Below are 17,135 nucleotides of genomic sequence, written 5' to 3' on the forward strand. Positions count from 1 at the left end.
TTCTGAATATGTCCCATAATTCAATAAAATTGACAAACACATTTTTGTCAATGCTTTTGATATTTGTTTTTACGTTTTGGAGAGGAATGATAATACAGGTAAGTTTTCAATTTAAATATAGATTTATGGATGTAATGTATGATTCTAAGAAAATATACAGGTTTATAATGTATTGATGAGTCAGGCTAAGTTACTGAAGTAGACAGTAAGACTATGTCAGAAAGTGATGACTGCATTTTGACATTCAAAAGCTTATTTCATATTTGTAATTTGAAAATAAAGGTGCTTACCTCAAAGCCCCAAATGTTAACTACTTCTACGGGGTAGTAGTTTAATGTAATAATCCATATCTTTCAATAAAGAAGTGTTTTAATGCCGTCTGTGGCCGAACGCCATTTTTTCACCCTCGTTTACTTCCCGTTTACATTAGTGTAATTCCGGGTTTCACCGGATGCGCCCCCTCACTTCCCGTCACTACCGCCCATTGGGAACTTCCGACAGAATCGGCCACAGACGGCATTAAAACACTTCTTTATTGAAATATATGGATTATTACATTAAACTACTACCCCGTAGAAGTAGTTAACATTTGGGGCTTTGAGGTAAGCACCTTTATTTTCAATTTGTACACGTTTGGAGTACTTTGCGGGGCATAGTGCAGAAAGTCGAGGTCTCCATGGGGCGTGAACCCTACAACTCTCGTAGATTGAAAACGTCAGAATCATAAATACGTCTACGAGAGTTGTATACTACAGCTAGTACAGGTGCATAGTTAGCCTCGCGTGACCAGACTAGGGCTTTATTTATTTTTGGCACTGGCAGATTCGTCAGGTTAGTGCATAGTAGCCTCTATATCAGTGGTTCTCAACCTTTTCAGACCGCGACCCCCCCCGCCCCTGGGGACCCTCACCCTGAAAAGCACTTGGAGTTGAGGCATTACATTTTGTTTGACTCAGTTCCTCAGATAGATATTGTGAAAATAGTATATATACAATTTTTTGCCTCTTATATTATTTGACAATTTGGCCAATGTTTGACCAGTTTTTATAATATAGTTTGTTGATTACATGCAGAAATTGTCTTTTTCTTTTCTTTCTTTTTAGGTATTAAAAAGGTCTTAAAAGTAATTAAATTGTCACTTAACTGTCATGTGAGGGCCCCCCTGGCGGTCCCGACTGGCAGGTTGAGAACCACTGCTCTATTTATACTCTATGTATTACTTTTTTTGGGAGGGGGTATCGTTTATGTATCAGAAGCATAGATCAGAACAGTAGGGCAGTATAGTACCATGAGCTTTTATTTTGATGTTCCAATGAAAAATGACCCGGATATAAAATAAAAGGTCTACTTGTGAGCCAATCACTGCAAACCTTTTGTAACGCGCACTCTACGCAGTAGTCAGTTAACAGTCAACACAGGGCTAGAAGCAAACACTAGCAGGATTCTCTTTACCTTGTATTCGTTTTGTTCAAGTCATGCCGTATGCTAACCAGCCAACGGTGAAAATTACAGAATTAACAGACGAGAATGTCAAGTTTATCATTGAGAACACCGACCTGGCGTGAGTATAATAGTGTATTTCCTTGCAAATAAAGTCGGTCTGTAAGCGCGACCATTGCCCATCTCAGTTTCTCATGTGTGTTAGCAGCTTACTGAGGAAACACACATCAACAAACGCTTTCAAGCTCTTTACTATGATCTTCTGAATTGGAAAATTCACTTTTGTGTAGGCATTTATCATGTGTGTGATTACCAACGACTTGAGGGCTGTAAAAGAAGATAAAATGCAGTCCGCACACTATGCTCCGCTCCCACTATTGCAATACTTGCTATGAACAGTGGGAGCATATTATTGTAGTAATGAGTGGACATTGTTGTCTCTTGTTGTTCTCGTTTGTCCTGCATCTACAGTGGATGCAGGACAAACGCTTTCATCCAGGTTGGATGATAGAGTTTATAGAAGTCAAGTTTGATTGATTGATTGATGTACTTTTATTTAGTAAGACATGAGAATCACAGTACATGGAAGTACAAATTCACAATACAAGGTTTTAAGGCCTTGGAGGTGTTGTGATACCATGAAGTGCATGCATAATCATAATGACCTTGAATGAGGGCCCCTGCAAGAATCTGCAGAGTATTCTTACTGACTAGACGAGACGATCAATCCTCCACGTCATGCAACTTAACGGCCTACAGTATATGCAAAAAGAGTAAACTTGTAGGTTATTAAAGGCCAATTGGTCGCAGTCCGAAGCATTTACACTGTCAAATCCTCAGTGTTAATTTACATGTGAGAGAGTACTAATGTAACCACACGGACACACAAGGTTCCATTTGTACTCTCACTTTTTGGATAAATTAACAGGACTCACTTTTGATTTATCGTACTGTACAGCAAAAGTAGTTTGCTGCACTGGTTAAATGGTTTACCACTAGAAACGTCTTATCCATACTAAGCTAAATCCATACTCTTCTTGTCATCTTCAGGGTCACAAATTCCATCCGACGAGTCTTTATGTCAGAGGTTGCCACAATAGGTAAGATTTGCCACACTGGAAGTAACTTGTTATCTATATTACTTAGTCACTTTATGACTACTTCATGGCTTAACATGCATGACTTTCATCTTAGCTATCGACTGGATCCAGATTGATGCCAATTCATCTGTACTCCATGATGAGTTCATTGCTCACAGAGTAGGTATGTGATGTTCAACATACATTTTTCAGTGGGGTTCAAATTATGTCAAATTAATTTGCTTCTTCAATATAATATGGGGGTTATAATTGTGACAAACGGTGTGTGTGTGTGTGTGTGTGTGTGTGTGTGTGTGTGTGTGTTTGTTTTCAGGCCTTATACCACTGACCAGTGATGATATTGTGGACAAAATGCAATATTCTAGGGTAAGAGTCTCATAAAATAATGTTACATTTGCTGCACAAAATACTGTTGCTCTCCCTCCCTGATGATTTCCGTCTTGATATGTATTCTCTCATCCAGGACTGTACATGTGATGATTTCTGTCCAGAGTGCTCTGTCGAGTTGACCTTGGATGTTCGCTGTACAGAGGACCAGACTCGTCATGTCACCTCTCGTGACCTCTTGTCCAACAATCCCAGAGTCATACCTGTGAGTGCTTCTCAGTTGTCGTAATGGGCCAGTAAAGCACATGAAACACATGTCACATGGTGAAGCGTTTGTGAGCTGGCAGATCTGCAATTCTTTTGTTTTAAAGAAAAATGTAAAAGATTGTAGGAAACGAAAAAAGAAAGGGATATTTACTCACAACCCATAAAAATGGGTCTGCGACCCAATGTTTGGGAATCACTGTAGTAGTTTCTTTGTGTTTCACAGGTGACCTCCAGGAATCGAGATAATGATCCCAATGACTATGTTGAACAGGATGGTAAGCTGAATTCCTACTGTTACACATTGTTCTCATATTCCCAATCAAGTCATTCCCGGACTCATTGTTTTCTCTTCTATAAGTTTGCTATTTGGTTTAATCTGATCTTGCCCTACCTCTTTTGCATATATATATATATATATATATATATATATATATATATCAGAGATGCTGCTAGCCCTGCGTCCTGCGTCTCTGACGCACATTTTTAATAAAGGACGCATTAAACCAACCATCACAGCGTCCACGGGACGCATACAACCAAAGCGAGCCGCTAGCCACGCAGCCGTGCTCCAAACCGAGCCACGCAGCCGTGCACCACACCGAGCCGCGAGCCGCGCCCAAAGCGAGCCGCAAGCCGCGCACCAAACCGAACCGCGAGCCGTGCACCAAACCGAGCCGCGATCCGTGCAGCAAAGTGAGCCGCGAGCCGCGCACCAAAGCGACCCGCGAGCGCACACCAAACCGCGAGCAGCAAAGTGAGCCGCGAGCCGCGCACCAAACCGACCCGTGAGCCGAAACACCGACGCGCGACACGTCGTTTTCAGATCGTTATTTTCGGTGCGACACAAGCATAAATCATTTGAAGGGAATCCCACTTTTTAAGAAGAAAACACCAGAGCAATAAATACTGCCGCAAACATCTACTTTTCTTAAACAAATATCTCTGCTCCGTTTACATTCTCTTCCACAAAGTGTTGTTGTTCTTTAGTTCCTATCTATCTCTGCTCCTATGAAGTGTACATTATCTTTTTCATATTATTATTATGAACTTTATATTGTAGTTTGTACCCTGTATTCTGAGTTTGTGACTACAACAAGTAGCAAAATAGAATGTACATTAGGACAGTGGTTCTCAACCTGTGGGTCAGGTTGATTGTGGGCTCCCCACATGATTTGGGGGGGGGGGGCTGGGGTGTCCCCAGATGACAGTGAAGTCACAATTTAAGGACTTTTAAGATATTTTTAATACCTCAAGTAAGAAAAGAAAAAAGACTATTACTGCATCCAAACTAATCAACAAACTATACTATAAATACGGTCAAAATTGTGAAATAATATAAGAAAGAGGCGATCTACAAGCAAGGCGTTGTGAGCTTGTAGATTAAAAAAAAAGAAAAACGACCATGTAGATCTGCTATTTTGACTATGTATCTGTGGAACTGAGTTAAACTAAATTAAATGCCTCAACTCCTAATTCCAAGCGCTTCTCAGGGTGGGGGGTCCCCAGTTCAAATATGATTATTTTGGGGGGTCGCTGCCTGAAAAGATTGAGATCCACTGCATTAGGATATAATGTACACAACACAGTCACACACACATAGAAGATATGAAGATATGGAGATTGGAGATCAAAGAAAACGATAGAAGGGGGGGGGAGACGTGTAATTGGGGACCCATAAAATGTTTCTGGGACCCATTTGAATGACCACCTGTGGGTCCCGGGACCCATTACATTGAAAACCTAGCAACATCACTGATATATATATATATATATATATATATATATATACTACCTGTCTGTCACTGAATTACATACCCACTGTCCTTCCCCTCCCCTCTTCCTTCATCACCTCCACAGACATTATACTGGTGAAGCTTCGTAAGGGTCAGGAACTGCGTCTGAGGGCATATGCCAAGAAGGGCTTTGGCAAGGAGCATGCCAAGTGGAATCCCACAGCGGGGGTGGCCTTTGAGTATGACCCAGACAATGCACTGAGACACACTGTGTATCCACGACCTGAGGAGTGGTGCGTTACATCTTTTCTGTTTTTTCAGTGCCTTTTATTGAGGTTTTTGATTCTGTGCTGTAATTTTATTCTCATTTTTCTTTTCTTTTAATGTTTATATTCTGAACTCCTTAATAACTATTTTAATTTCATTAAAATGTCCTTTTATAATGTGCCGTGCCTAATGTGGCGAAGCATAAATGCTACTGCATTTATACAGAATGAAGACTAATAATATAGAATAAGCAACGTGTGTTTTGACTGGACTGACACAATTGTGGTCCCCAGGCCAAAGAGTGAATACTCTGAGATTGAGGAGGAGGATGTGCAGGCCCCCTTCGATCCAAATGGAAAACCAGAAAGGTAGGCTATCTGCTCCTTTCCTCCTGGGTATTAATGGCCAGCAGGTTTATATAGATATTTAACTAGAATAATGATGGTACTCAACCTACTGTACAGAGTAGAACTCATTTAAAACTCATTTATACCCACACACGTAATGTTGTGATGTGAACATAGGCCGTATTTATGGTGTTATTATTTGAATTCCCATTTGGATAACAGGGGGAAAATAATAATAGTAATCCAGGCCTAAAACATGGGGAAAAAAAGTAGAATCCAATCTCATAATATATAGAATAGTTAAAGCGGCTCTATGTAATTTCTTTTTTAATTAAGATTGTCCAATCTGTATGGTAGAGCATGTTAATACAATATGAATACAACGGTAAAGTTGTGTATATATATATATATATATATATATATATATATATATATATATATATATATATATATATATATATATATATATATATATATATATATATATATATATATATAAAAACTATTAACAACAGCTCCTCATCTGTGACCTTTACCCTGGCAGGTTCTACTATAACGTGGAGTCATGCGGCTCTCTACGACCAGAGACAATTGTAATGTCAGCCCTGGCCGTGCTCAAAAAGAAGCTGAGTGACCTGCAGACCCAGCTCAGCCATGAGATCCAGAGCGACGTTCTTACCATCAACTGAAGCCTGACTTATATTTACTTGCGCGTTGGTGTTGCACACCAAAAACCCCCTGCTGTGGGATTCCACTTGGCATGATCTACAAGCTCAAAACGCGTTGCAGTGCAATTCGTTTTGAGCTTGTAGATCAGCTATTTTTGATGTGCAACACCCACGCACAATACAGTATAATGGGGCTTTGAGGGCTCTTCCTCTAAGCAAGGGCTGTATTCAGAAAGCATTCATCTCTCTCTTTCTCTCTCTGAATGCTGATCGAGTATCAACAGCCAGATTGCAATTGTTTGTTTTCCATTTCGAAGGTCATGTTAAAGTGTTACCGGATATGGTATGCGGTTGAAGTTCTATTTATCATTATCTAGCTTCTCAGTAGGCTTCAACATGAGTATGTTTGGAATATACACTCCTCTAAACATGCTACAAAAATTGTTGTTGATCGCAAAACAGTTGTTCCATTTAATGTGTGATTTTTAGAGGGTGTTTCAGTGTTGTTATCAGACCTGGAATAGTTGTTTACTCTTTGTAGAAGGAAAAAAAATGTATTTTTCAATAAATTTCAATTTTGAATTAATCAAATGTTCTGTATTTCATTCATTTTAATCAAAAGATGTATATGTGTTATTCAGTTCTGCACTCACTTTCAAATCACACTCATTAAAAGACCAGCATAGGTTAAGATTATGTTTGGTTCCTCAACATTGGAACAATAACAAATGAAGAACAGTAGCAAAAGTATAAAGTAAAGTCATAGGACACTTTGAAGTGCTCAAATGTGCTGTATGCATGGGCCCTGCTTCAAAACATTCTGTAAACTGGCTGTCTTGCTGATGCAGAGTATTTGAAATGCAAGCTAAAAATAAATAAATAAAAATAGTTTGAAGAAGGATAATATGTAACCTATACGGTTTTAACGGTAAAATAAAAAATTATATATATTTAAACTGGCCAGTTAAAATGCATGGTACAATAATACTTTCACTTAAAACATTGTATAACTTTTATTTTAACAATATTGGTGGTAGCAAGATGTTTTTCTGCCCCCTATAGGCCTAGGTGTGGTGGTCCTCAACTGCTCTCTGTCTTGATGGTGAGTGGTGTGGGTTATGCAGATAGACCTACGCAACTGCGTGGAGGTAGAGGGAACTGCACTTGCAATGCATGCTATGAGTTCTGTTTGCATACCATCCTGGCTGCATACCATCCTGGCTGCATGCCATCTGGTCTGGATCGTTTATGTTCCTATTCGTAAAAGCTGAATTAAGATAGTGAAAAAGATATCATTATGGGTCTAAATCAGTGGCTCCCAAACGTTTTAGCTCGAGACTATATTAGTTATAGCAGATCTACAAGGCAAGCTCACAAGGAGTCGCGATGCTGCATTGTGAGCATGTAGATCGGCTATTTTCACCACCTTGTTTTCAAATTTATGGAATTTCTTACATTTTTGGTATTCATGAAAATTTTAGATTTTTGGGGAAACATTTTGGAAAATATTTTTGAAATAATTAAAAACAGAAAAAAATAAAAATAAAGGGGGTATTTACTTGCGACCCATACAAATTGGTCCGCGACCCACATATGGGTCCCGACCCACTGTTAGGGAACCAGTGGTCTGTGAGCAGCTACCTTTCTACCAGACTGCTAACTGGATACGCGTGTGGTATGTGGGGCTGGGGCATGAAAAGGTGCGTAGCCCTGTCATTTGGGAAACACCAGGGTTTTAATGGAACGCTCGCTGCATGTAATCATCAATGTAATGTAATGTGAATAATCTGAGGAGCGCACAGTGGCATAGCTAAACTGTCTTGCCTGCATTAGCTTTCAAGCACACAGTCCCTTAAAATCGAAGCACACAGTATCATTGTAAGAAAACGAAATATTTTATTTCAGGATCTCAAGGTTAGAACCGATCGTCCTTGCCTGTGCTTTAGCGTTCAGAACGTGCTTTAAGACAAGTTCATTAAGAGAAGTGATGTGGTTTCTTAGACTATTCTAGCTAGTAAATAATGACGTGGTATGAGGCATATTGGAGAGCATTTTAATAGTAGCCTAATACTGCCTCTGCTTTTCTTTTGCAAGAATATGGAGCCAACCCACCATCTCTGAGATTTCGAGTTTTACTACAGTGGCAAGCCTCAAATTGGGCTATATGGACCACCTAGACATGGATGCAGTGAGGAAGAGGTTCTCTTCTGTCTGCTCCTCTTCCTCCAGTGAAGAGGAGGAGGATGGTGATGAGGAGGAGGGAATCTATCAGTCTACATCTGTTACTGGCCCACAGTCTGAACACCACCCCTACACAGTCATGCTCTGGTAACCTCTCATTATGTATGACTGCCTCCTTTTCATGATTCCCTGTGGTGAAGTTGTGAAAATAAATATTTCCCATTTGCCTCAGTTTGTCCCATCAAATCTTATCTTGAAAAGGAATACAATATAATCTGGATCTAATTTGTTTATAAAAGAGAAGGGAGACTTGCAAGAGGGTTGTTGTAGCTTGCCACACTCAAGGGACATGGCTACTTAGTTGAGAAACCCATGTAAGTGGAAAATGTGGTGCCTATCATCACAGCTTTTATTAGATGTGGCCAAATCAACTACATCAACACATCAGATGTGTTGTCACTTCATCAACTGTGAAGCATGCATGTAAATGATTTGTGGACAGTGACTGAAACTAGCGAATTTGTTCAGTTGCCACTGTGTTCAGGATTCGCTGCTGAGCTCCAACAGTTGTTGGACAGACTACAGAGGTGTCCGCAACTGGATTATCATCCTTCTGGTTGGTGCCTCATCTTAACCCTATCTTCTGTTAATGTTTTCTTGTTATTATTAATTACGCTTCTATCAAAAGCTTAAACGCTGGACCACTAGCTATTTCAAACAATCCTCAAGGACCACCTCACCCCATCTCCCCACTAACTTATATATATATATATATATATATATATATATATATAGTGTGTATATGAAGGCACAAAACAGGATCGTGTCAAAGGTTGTGTCAAACCAGACACAAGATCTAAATGTCTCAATAGAGGAGCAGCTAGACCAAATACAACCACCGCATTGTAAGTTATATTGTATTAACATACTGCATACCATACAGATTGGACAAAATAAAAATGTATTACTACAAAAATGTACCACCTGTAATTTATGCCATGGAACACTAGTGGTCTGTGGACCACTGGTTGAGAAACAGTGATTTACTGTATGTGTATTCACATGATAATACTTACAGTGCATAAACATTGTCCAACAATAACTGTAACCTTAAACCTTGTGTATGTGTACCATTTTGTTCATGCACCTAAAAGCAGTGTTTTCCAGTTTCTGGGGGGAAAATGTGTGGCTTGTCTGACAAGAGTGGCCATTCTTTCCTTGCCATTATTACTGATATCTCAATTAAAATTACATCCAGTGTTTCCCTGGCTACATTTGTGATGTCATGATTTTCAGGTCTTGACATATGCACACTTGATCTTGGAGAACTATATACAGTGAGTATGAACTCAAAACACACTCACACATGCACTCACACATCACTCACATACACATGTACTACTGTATAACAATAATATTGTCTTATTTGTTTCCTTAAATCAGACATGGATTTTTAATAGATCTGAAGAAGGTTTTGGAACATCTTACAGAACAAAAGTACACCTGGCCATCTATGAACCTTATACTGGGTGAGATATATGTTATTATACCAATCATCTTAACCACTTGAACACCAGCATCCATATTCTAGGGGGAAAAGCGATGCCTTGTGAGCTTGTAGATTTGATATTTTTGGCAAAAAAAAATTGCCTGACACTCGGCCTGAATTTTCATTTAGATTCAGGGGCTGGAGCTAGGCTAAAAAAGATTTGGTGTAGACAGAAAAAAGCGGTCCAAGTAGGCCTACAGTTGTAACTCAGGTCCGTTTTACTAAGAATAGAGGGTTTAAGTGATTAAAAGATCCAATAGGTCCAATGTTTTCAGTGTATTATGAAAGCAGTTACAACCACCTGCAACTAGCTTTGGAACCTAGAATGGAATGATGACATTATGGAAAAACTGTAAATGAGGTACTTGCAGAGGAATATCTATGATGATCTGTGATTATGGACAATGTTGTTGTGAACCTCAATTTCCTCCAGCCGGCAACATGTCTGCTATTGTGGCCTTGCTTCTCGAGAGGTCTCAGGAAAAGGTGAGGTCAAGTGCATATTTTTTATTTTATTTTACAAAATCTGGTCCTGATATGGAAAATGCATGTCTATTCTATTCTATTCTATTCTGTTAGGGTATTTTATCCTCCATCAATGGCCATCGTTTACATCTAGGAAATCTAGGATTACTCTTCCTATTTCCTGCTGTTGTCATTCCATATGGCTCAATATCAACAGGTAAATATTACACAAGGTGCGTCATAACTTTTTCTAATCCACCTGTTGCAACGGAAATATTTGGTCTGCTACATCACTGTAATAATAAAGCATGTTGCGTCCTTTCTGGATTGTGACTGCCCTTTTGGCCAGCAGGTGGAGCATTCTTCTCTCTATGGACCTGCACTGTTCTGTGGCTTAAGCTATATTCTTATCAGGAAACTAACCGGTGGTACCGACAGGGTCATTTCATGGATGCAAGTATGTCATCAGCAACAAAAGTTGTCTATGCAGGATTGGAACCTCAGAGTCCATTTCAGACAGATATGTCATGAACAACCACTTCTGTTTGTGTTTTCAGGGACAGACCAGAATGACCAGAAAATATCACATGAGCCAGAAGTATATGACAAGCACCTTACTTTGCAAGGTGAAGCTACCTACAGTATTTATTCAATGATACTCTTCTAAACCAGTGTTTCTCAAAGTGGGTTCTGGGAACCCCCAGGGGTCCCTGAGGGGGTTCCAGGGTGTCCCCAGCTAAATTAATTAATACAGCATCATAATCAATTTAACCACTTTAACCCAATATGATCTACAAGCTGAGCTTGTACATCTGCTTTTAAAAAACAACTCAAATCTTGTTGGGGGTCCCTGGCACAAAATATTTTCAGATGGAGGTCCATGGCCAAATACATATTAATTTGGCCGTTTTGAAACTTTGAAAAAGTTTGAGAACCACTGTTCTAAGCTTCGCAGGATTTGGGTTAAATAACTGTGTCAGATTCTCTGAGTGAAAGTTAGTGAGAGATGGGTGTTTTGTAAAAAAACATGTATTTACATTGACATTGATCTGCTTTTCTAGATCTTTACTACTTCCTCCTGGCCCCCACTCTGTGCTACCAGAGAAACTTCCCCCGTACCCCCAAAGTCCGTATCAACAAACTGCTGCAGAGGCTGATGGAAATGGTGAGTTGAATAATTGCCAACACTGCTCCAGCAAAGATGTCATTGATATCTTTCCTACAGGGTTTTTGTTATTGCAGATAATAAGTCAGCCAGTAAATGACCTGACTAATGCCAACATTATGCGAGGCAATTGACATTTGAAAGGACTTCTTTGTGGTGGTATCTGATACTATGAGCACTGCTGCAGTCCTCTGTGTTTATTAATTACTACCTTGCCTCTCCCACCTACAGATGATCCTTATTCAGGTCATAGTTGGAATCGTGCAGCAGGTGATTTGTTAAATACGTATTTTTGGCAAGAATATAATAATAACATAATATCGCTGTTGGGCTGACCACCTTGTACAGGTATGTCCAAAAGTGTTACTTTTCAGGAAATGGAAAAAATAACCTGTGTTCCAATGTAGTTATTATTAATTTTCGCTCTGTATATATAGAGCGAGAAAAATATATATGAATTATTTTCCTATATTTAATATGAAATCATTATAATTGATAAAACAATAATTATAAAACAGACAGACTTAATCACTTTCACTTTAAAAATGTTTCTAAAATAGCCCAAATAGCTGCAACTGTAGATTTCTGCTACTTTTTGCATGACATGCTTGTATGACGAAAGCATTAATCTATGGAAAAAAACATAAAAAGGAAATACAAGGTTTCTGCCTGACAGCAACAAAAATATTTACATAAGATCTTTAATGGCATATGCATTAACTATATACCATACCATAGCATAGTGTTTAATTAATATGCCATTAAAGATGTGTGTGAGAGTACAGTGTCTACCATGATGTTATTTGGTTATATTAAGGCTATATGATTTAATACTGTTATGTTCTCATCCACCCTGAATATTTGTTTGCTGCCTGTACCTTGGTTTTCTCTCAGTGGATTGAGCCCATCTTTCAGAGGTCAAAAGACTGTGTGAGTGATGCGCATATGTTTCCTATCATGTGATATAATTTGATATTAGTATCAGAAAAGGGTCTATGCTTTTGCAGCTGACTTTTTTTTATATATATATACATAGAATATGGACATCATAAGAAGGTTGGAGCACCTTGCGGGGCTTGTGGCAAGTATATTTTTACAATTTATTTTTGCAGTGCTGTTTGTTAGTATGATTCATTCCATCGACTTCAGATGAACAGGACTAGATTTGTCACAGGTGTCTTACTGTCTTCAGATATTGCTGTCAGTCCACCATAAAGCAAATGTAAACATATGTAAGGTCTAGGTCTAGCGCATCTGGCCTGGGATCCTGGTATTTACAGGTAAAAAAAACAAACTAAAACATCACAGGCATTCTGTCAAGGGTTGGGGATGTTTTTCGTGGTCTTATGAGAGGGAAATGTTTGTTTAAATCGGTACAGCGATGTGTTCATGCTCCTGACAGACAAAGTATCCATGGTAATGTATGTTCTCCTCAGGCACCAACTCATTTCCTATGGCTCCTGTTCTTCTTTCTGTCTCACTCATACCTGAACTTCTGTGCTGAGCTCCTGCGGTTTGGAGATCGCCATTTCTATGGAGATTGGTGGTCAGTGAGTCATGTTATTATTACATAACATAAATTCTCTGTTTAGTGTTTTTCTTATCTAAAGTATAGATTTGTGATGGTATAAAAATATGATTTATATATAGGAATGCCACAACCCTGATAACTTTCTGGAGGAACTGGAATATTCCCTTTGAGAAATGGTGTCACAGGTATTGCGGCCTAATGGTGTTGAAATTGTTATGTTCCCTTTTATTGGCTGACAGGATATGTCAGGCAGCAATCTTTAAACTAACACATTCTGTTTATCTCTATGTATCCCTGTTTGTTGACGCTTATGAAGACATCTGTACACACTGCTTGTGGAGAAGAATGTATCCCCAACACGAGCAGAGGTATTGGTCTTTATGGTGTCTGCTGTCCTTTGTGAGGTAAGACTGGACTGGAACTATATTTTACTACAAGATATATATATTTTTATTAACAGTAATAATAGTATTATACGATCAAATAGAATTATAATAACGAATAGCCAAAAATAACCACATAATGTATTGTTTTTGGCCTTTGCTCCTTGCAGTATGTGATTGCTCTACCTTTACGCAGTTCCCGTATGTGGATCTTTCTCATGATGATACTTGAGGTGAGAGCACAGTATAGTGTTTCACTGTCTTATACAGGTTTACAAGGTTAAACTGTTGCCCCAAATGAGAAGTATGTGTACCACTTAAGTTACATACATACAGTATGCTCTCACAAAGTAATAGATAGCAAACATAAAAACTAATTGAGGTTGGTTGTTTTGTCAGTCCAACAGTTTGGTGCCAAACATGATATTTCAAAAACGACTTTCATGTTTTTGACTTCCACGTACCTTCATGCTCCCCTGAGGATTATACTGTACCTACTGGTGTAAGAGACCAATCCCATGGCCTTTCCTCTAGTGCCGCCCTTGGTTCAAATTTCCAATTACACATGATATCTCAAAATCGAATGGACAGATTCCCATGAAACTTGCAGAGCACATTTATGCTCCCCAGAGTATGAAACCTTGCAGACTGTCATGCCAATCAAGCAAAACTATAGGAAACTGATCTGGAACTGGAAAGGGGTATGCCACCTTCTGGAAAACTGGGATTATTAGTAAGAATGTGGGGCTCAAATAATATTTAATGCCTGATGCCTGATGGCAATGTCAGTCGGTTTAAAATCACTCAAACCACTCAAACCACGTTGGTCTGGTTGGGTATAAAGAGCTGCATGGCCTCTAGGGGCCACTAGCAGGGCTTTTAGACTCATGTTAAATATACCCATGTAACTTAAAGGACGACTTCACCCATTTTCAACCTATCTTCATATAATTGGTCCTCACTAATGCTCATGATAAAATGGTACAATTTTCTACTCGGTCTGTGTCTCAGAGGAGGGCTGTGGACAGTTCAGAATCCCGTCTACCAGTGACATCATCGATGGGGAATTAATAGAAACTGCAGGCTTTCTATTCCTGGAAAGTTGCAATGCAATAATAGAAGCCATTGTTCTCGCGTTAATAAAAATCGAAATAAAAAATGTGAAATCCTGCTTAACAATGATGTCACTGGTAGACGGTTTTCTGGACTGTCCACAGCCCTCCTATGAGATACAGACACTTTTACACACGTGATACTACTTAGAGGCCCTGAAAGATTTATGTCAGGTAGTATCTTTTTAAAAATCGATGTACAGTTTCATTTACTAAATACATTTTAATCTCCATAACTATTAACCACATGCAACTTATGCATAGTGGCACTGTGATGGATCATACCAACTTGTTCTTACTCCTAAGCTTTGAGTTCTTTGTATTGTATAGATATATCACCTTCTAAGTTAAACATTCAAGTCTGTCTTCTGTTTATTCTCTCCTCTTGTTCTCTCTCTCTCTCTCTCTCTCTCTCTCTCTCTCTCTCTCTCTCTCTCTCTCTCTCTTGCCCTCCACTCTCTAGTTTGATAATTAGACTTCTAAACTGTACTTTTGATCAGAGTCACGTATACAGTGTGTGGTATTTATTTATTTAGTTTATTATTTTGGTGTCATCATGTTGGCACTGGAAAAACTGTTCTTTAAATTGTGTCTGAATAATCCCGTAAGGGATGGGCTGTGAAAGGCAGCCGGACACGAAAATAAGATTATTCATTCATTCATTCATTCATTATACCCTACCATCTCTAATCTTTTCATGTAATAATAGGTGAACATTCTGTGGAAATATATGATGTACAAGCTCACAACACGTTGCCGCAACATGATGTGTTGTGAGCTTGTAGATGGGCTATATGGTGTGTAGACTATGGAAAAAGTGTACAGACACCTAGGGGACCCCAGTCAAGGAAGTTGTTTTTTACTTGCTTTCTACTAACCTGGTTGGATTTGCTTTCCAATCTGTATCTAAGCATTGTCTCTCCTCTCCCATAGCTTCTGGTGGCTGTTTTCCTTGGGCACTATTTCCAGGGTAACTATGGAAACGCCTTAGTATGGGTGTGTCTGCTGCTGGGCCCTCCTCTGGCTGTGACCTCCTACTTCCAGGACCACTACATCAACCTTCATCAGCTTCATCATCTGTCTTTATCTTCACTGGGCACAATATCTTCCTGATTGATATCTGCCCAGTGAACTGTCTCCTGTCCTGCGGCTGGAGACACATGATGGCAATCACATCGATTAGACCAAGATGACTGTGATCTGAGGTTAAATGAGGGCTGTTCAAGTTCCCACTGATTGTTGCTTTGATGTATGTGAGACTGAGATGATGTCTTCCAGTGTTTCTGATTAACACATCAGCTGTGTGCTCAGATGGCGCACCATAGAGGTTGTGGGTTCGAATCCACGGTGGTGCATCAGGCTTTGTTGGCCCGTGTTTGGGGAGGGCGGTATTTGTCACTGCATGTACTCCTACAGGCTGGGGCGGTACCTATCTGCAGGGAATGTTGGGCGGGAGGAGGAGGAGGACGAAGGCCCTATGTTCTCCCAGTGGGGTTCCTCACTGGCAAGTGAGTCGTGAGTAGGATACAACAGCAGTGACAACACAGAAATGTGTCATAACGACTAAAAGGGGGTAAAAAAATATTTGCTACTCTAAATTAAAAAACTGTTCAGCAGTGGCTTAACAGAGAGTTTGATAGTGAAACAATGCCATTCACCTCAAGGAATATGTAATTTTGATATGTATAGGCCGACGCTTCTTATTAATGTTTGAGAAATAAATATAATGGACCAATTGTTTTCCTCATTAACCCTAGTGATGCTGGGTGCCTGAAGCTTATTGAATGTGAAAACAAAACAAAACATGCACCATGTTTAGGGTTACCAACTACCTGAAATTCAAATGTACATGTTTTGTATATTATAGGCTATTAACAACCTATATGAGCTGTTTGAGATTGTAAGATGATTGATTCCCAAAAATAAGCAACAAAGTGTGTATCAGTTTAATAAGGGACACGTGTTTTAGTTTCCAAATAAGGGATTCCGTATTTCAACGATGGTTGGCAACCCCATGTCAGGCAGAAACTGTCTTTGAAAAGCTGTGCAACTGGCTTACTCAAATAAATTATGTATTTTATGGAACATTTCTTTATAATGACGTGAGTCAGTGACATAGCAGATAAGGTTGCTGCTTAGTGCTTACACACTGGTGTGTCATCAACTTGTGTGGTTAAGGGGCCCCATTTCACTCAAGTTTACTGTAAGTTTCATGGACAAGATCCATGAGGAAATACCAGGGATATGGTACAATAGGGTCAATGAGTACAAGCACACAGAAACTTTAAAGAATGATTAACCACTTAAACCCCATATGTAACCGGAGTCCCTCAGGGCTCAATACTAGTGTATTCTCTGTTTTCTGTTATTGTGGGGAAAGCTTTCGCTGAAAATAGCCGATCTACAAGCTCACAATGCGACGCAACGTGCCGCGTTGTGAGCTTGTCGATCTGTTATTTAAAAAGTGAACCCTACTACCAAATTATTTTATCTACTGCCATACTTATTACTAATCATGCAGTTTAAGGTTTTGGGGTAATGTTATGTGATAATAATGAAAATAACATTCCTGACAATTTAACGGTGAATATGTTGCAATG

The 17,135-nt window shown here is 39.3% G+C and overlaps 2 protein-coding genes across 2 annotated transcripts; both read left to right on the forward strand.

Annotated features, from left to right (window-relative positions):
* The first annotated feature begins 1,389 nt into the window (after window positions 1-1,389).
* polr2c (RNA polymerase II subunit C) lies at window positions 1,390-6,730 on the forward strand. Its single transcript, XM_080437654.1, has 9 exons — window positions 1,390-1,561; window positions 2,491-2,540; window positions 2,635-2,703; window positions 2,854-2,906; window positions 3,004-3,132; window positions 3,358-3,409; window positions 4,992-5,160; window positions 5,428-5,502; window positions 6,026-6,730. Exons 1-9 carry the CDS (start codon window positions 1,476-1,478, stop codon window positions 6,168-6,170), a joined length of 828 nt encoding a protein of 275 aa, XP_080293780.1. The 5' UTR covers window positions 1,390-1,475; the 3' UTR covers window positions 6,171-6,730.
* Window positions 6,731-8,328: 1,598 nt separating this feature from the next.
* On the forward strand, window positions 8,329-17,018 carry LOC308092316 (diacylglycerol O-acyltransferase 1-like; the record flags this gene model as incomplete). Its single annotated transcript, XM_080438166.1, has 17 exons — window positions 8,329-8,395; window positions 8,846-8,946; window positions 9,627-9,667; window positions 9,774-9,859; window positions 10,313-10,365; window positions 10,459-10,561; window positions 10,694-10,801; window positions 10,902-10,970; window positions 11,406-11,509; window positions 11,741-11,779; window positions 12,404-12,439; window positions 12,546-12,659; window positions 12,808-13,055; window positions 13,160-13,225; window positions 13,357-13,444; window positions 13,594-13,656; window positions 15,469-17,018. The coding sequence occupies 17 exons, from the start codon at window positions 8,329-8,331 to the stop codon at window positions 15,646-15,648; spliced, it is 1,566 nt and encodes a 521-aa protein (XP_080294292.1). The 3' UTR covers window positions 15,649-17,018.
* Between the last annotated feature and the right edge of the window lie 117 nt (window positions 17,019-17,135).

This window comes from Gymnoscopelus braueri (assembly GCF_963280865.1).
Source record: "Gymnoscopelus braueri genome assembly, chromosome: 9".
Classification (NCBI taxonomy): domain Eukaryota; kingdom Metazoa; phylum Chordata; class Actinopteri; order Myctophiformes; family Myctophidae; genus Gymnoscopelus; species Gymnoscopelus braueri.

What these genes read in the sequence shown, in the direction of transcription:
- polr2c (XM_080437654.1), top strand. Translation starts at nt 1,476, where the DNA reads ATGCCGTATGCTAACCAGCCAACGGTGAAAATTACAGAATTAACAGAC. An exon ending in GTCAGAGGTTGCCACAATAG is followed by an intron (nt 2,541 to 2,634) that starts GTAAGATTTGCC and finishes CTTTCATCTTAG; the next exon opens with CTATCGACTGGATCCAGATT. An exon ending in CCAAATGGAAAACCAGAAAG is followed by an intron (nt 5,503 to 6,025) that starts GTAGGCTATCTG and finishes TTACCCTGGCAG; the next exon opens with GTTCTACTATAACGTGGAGT.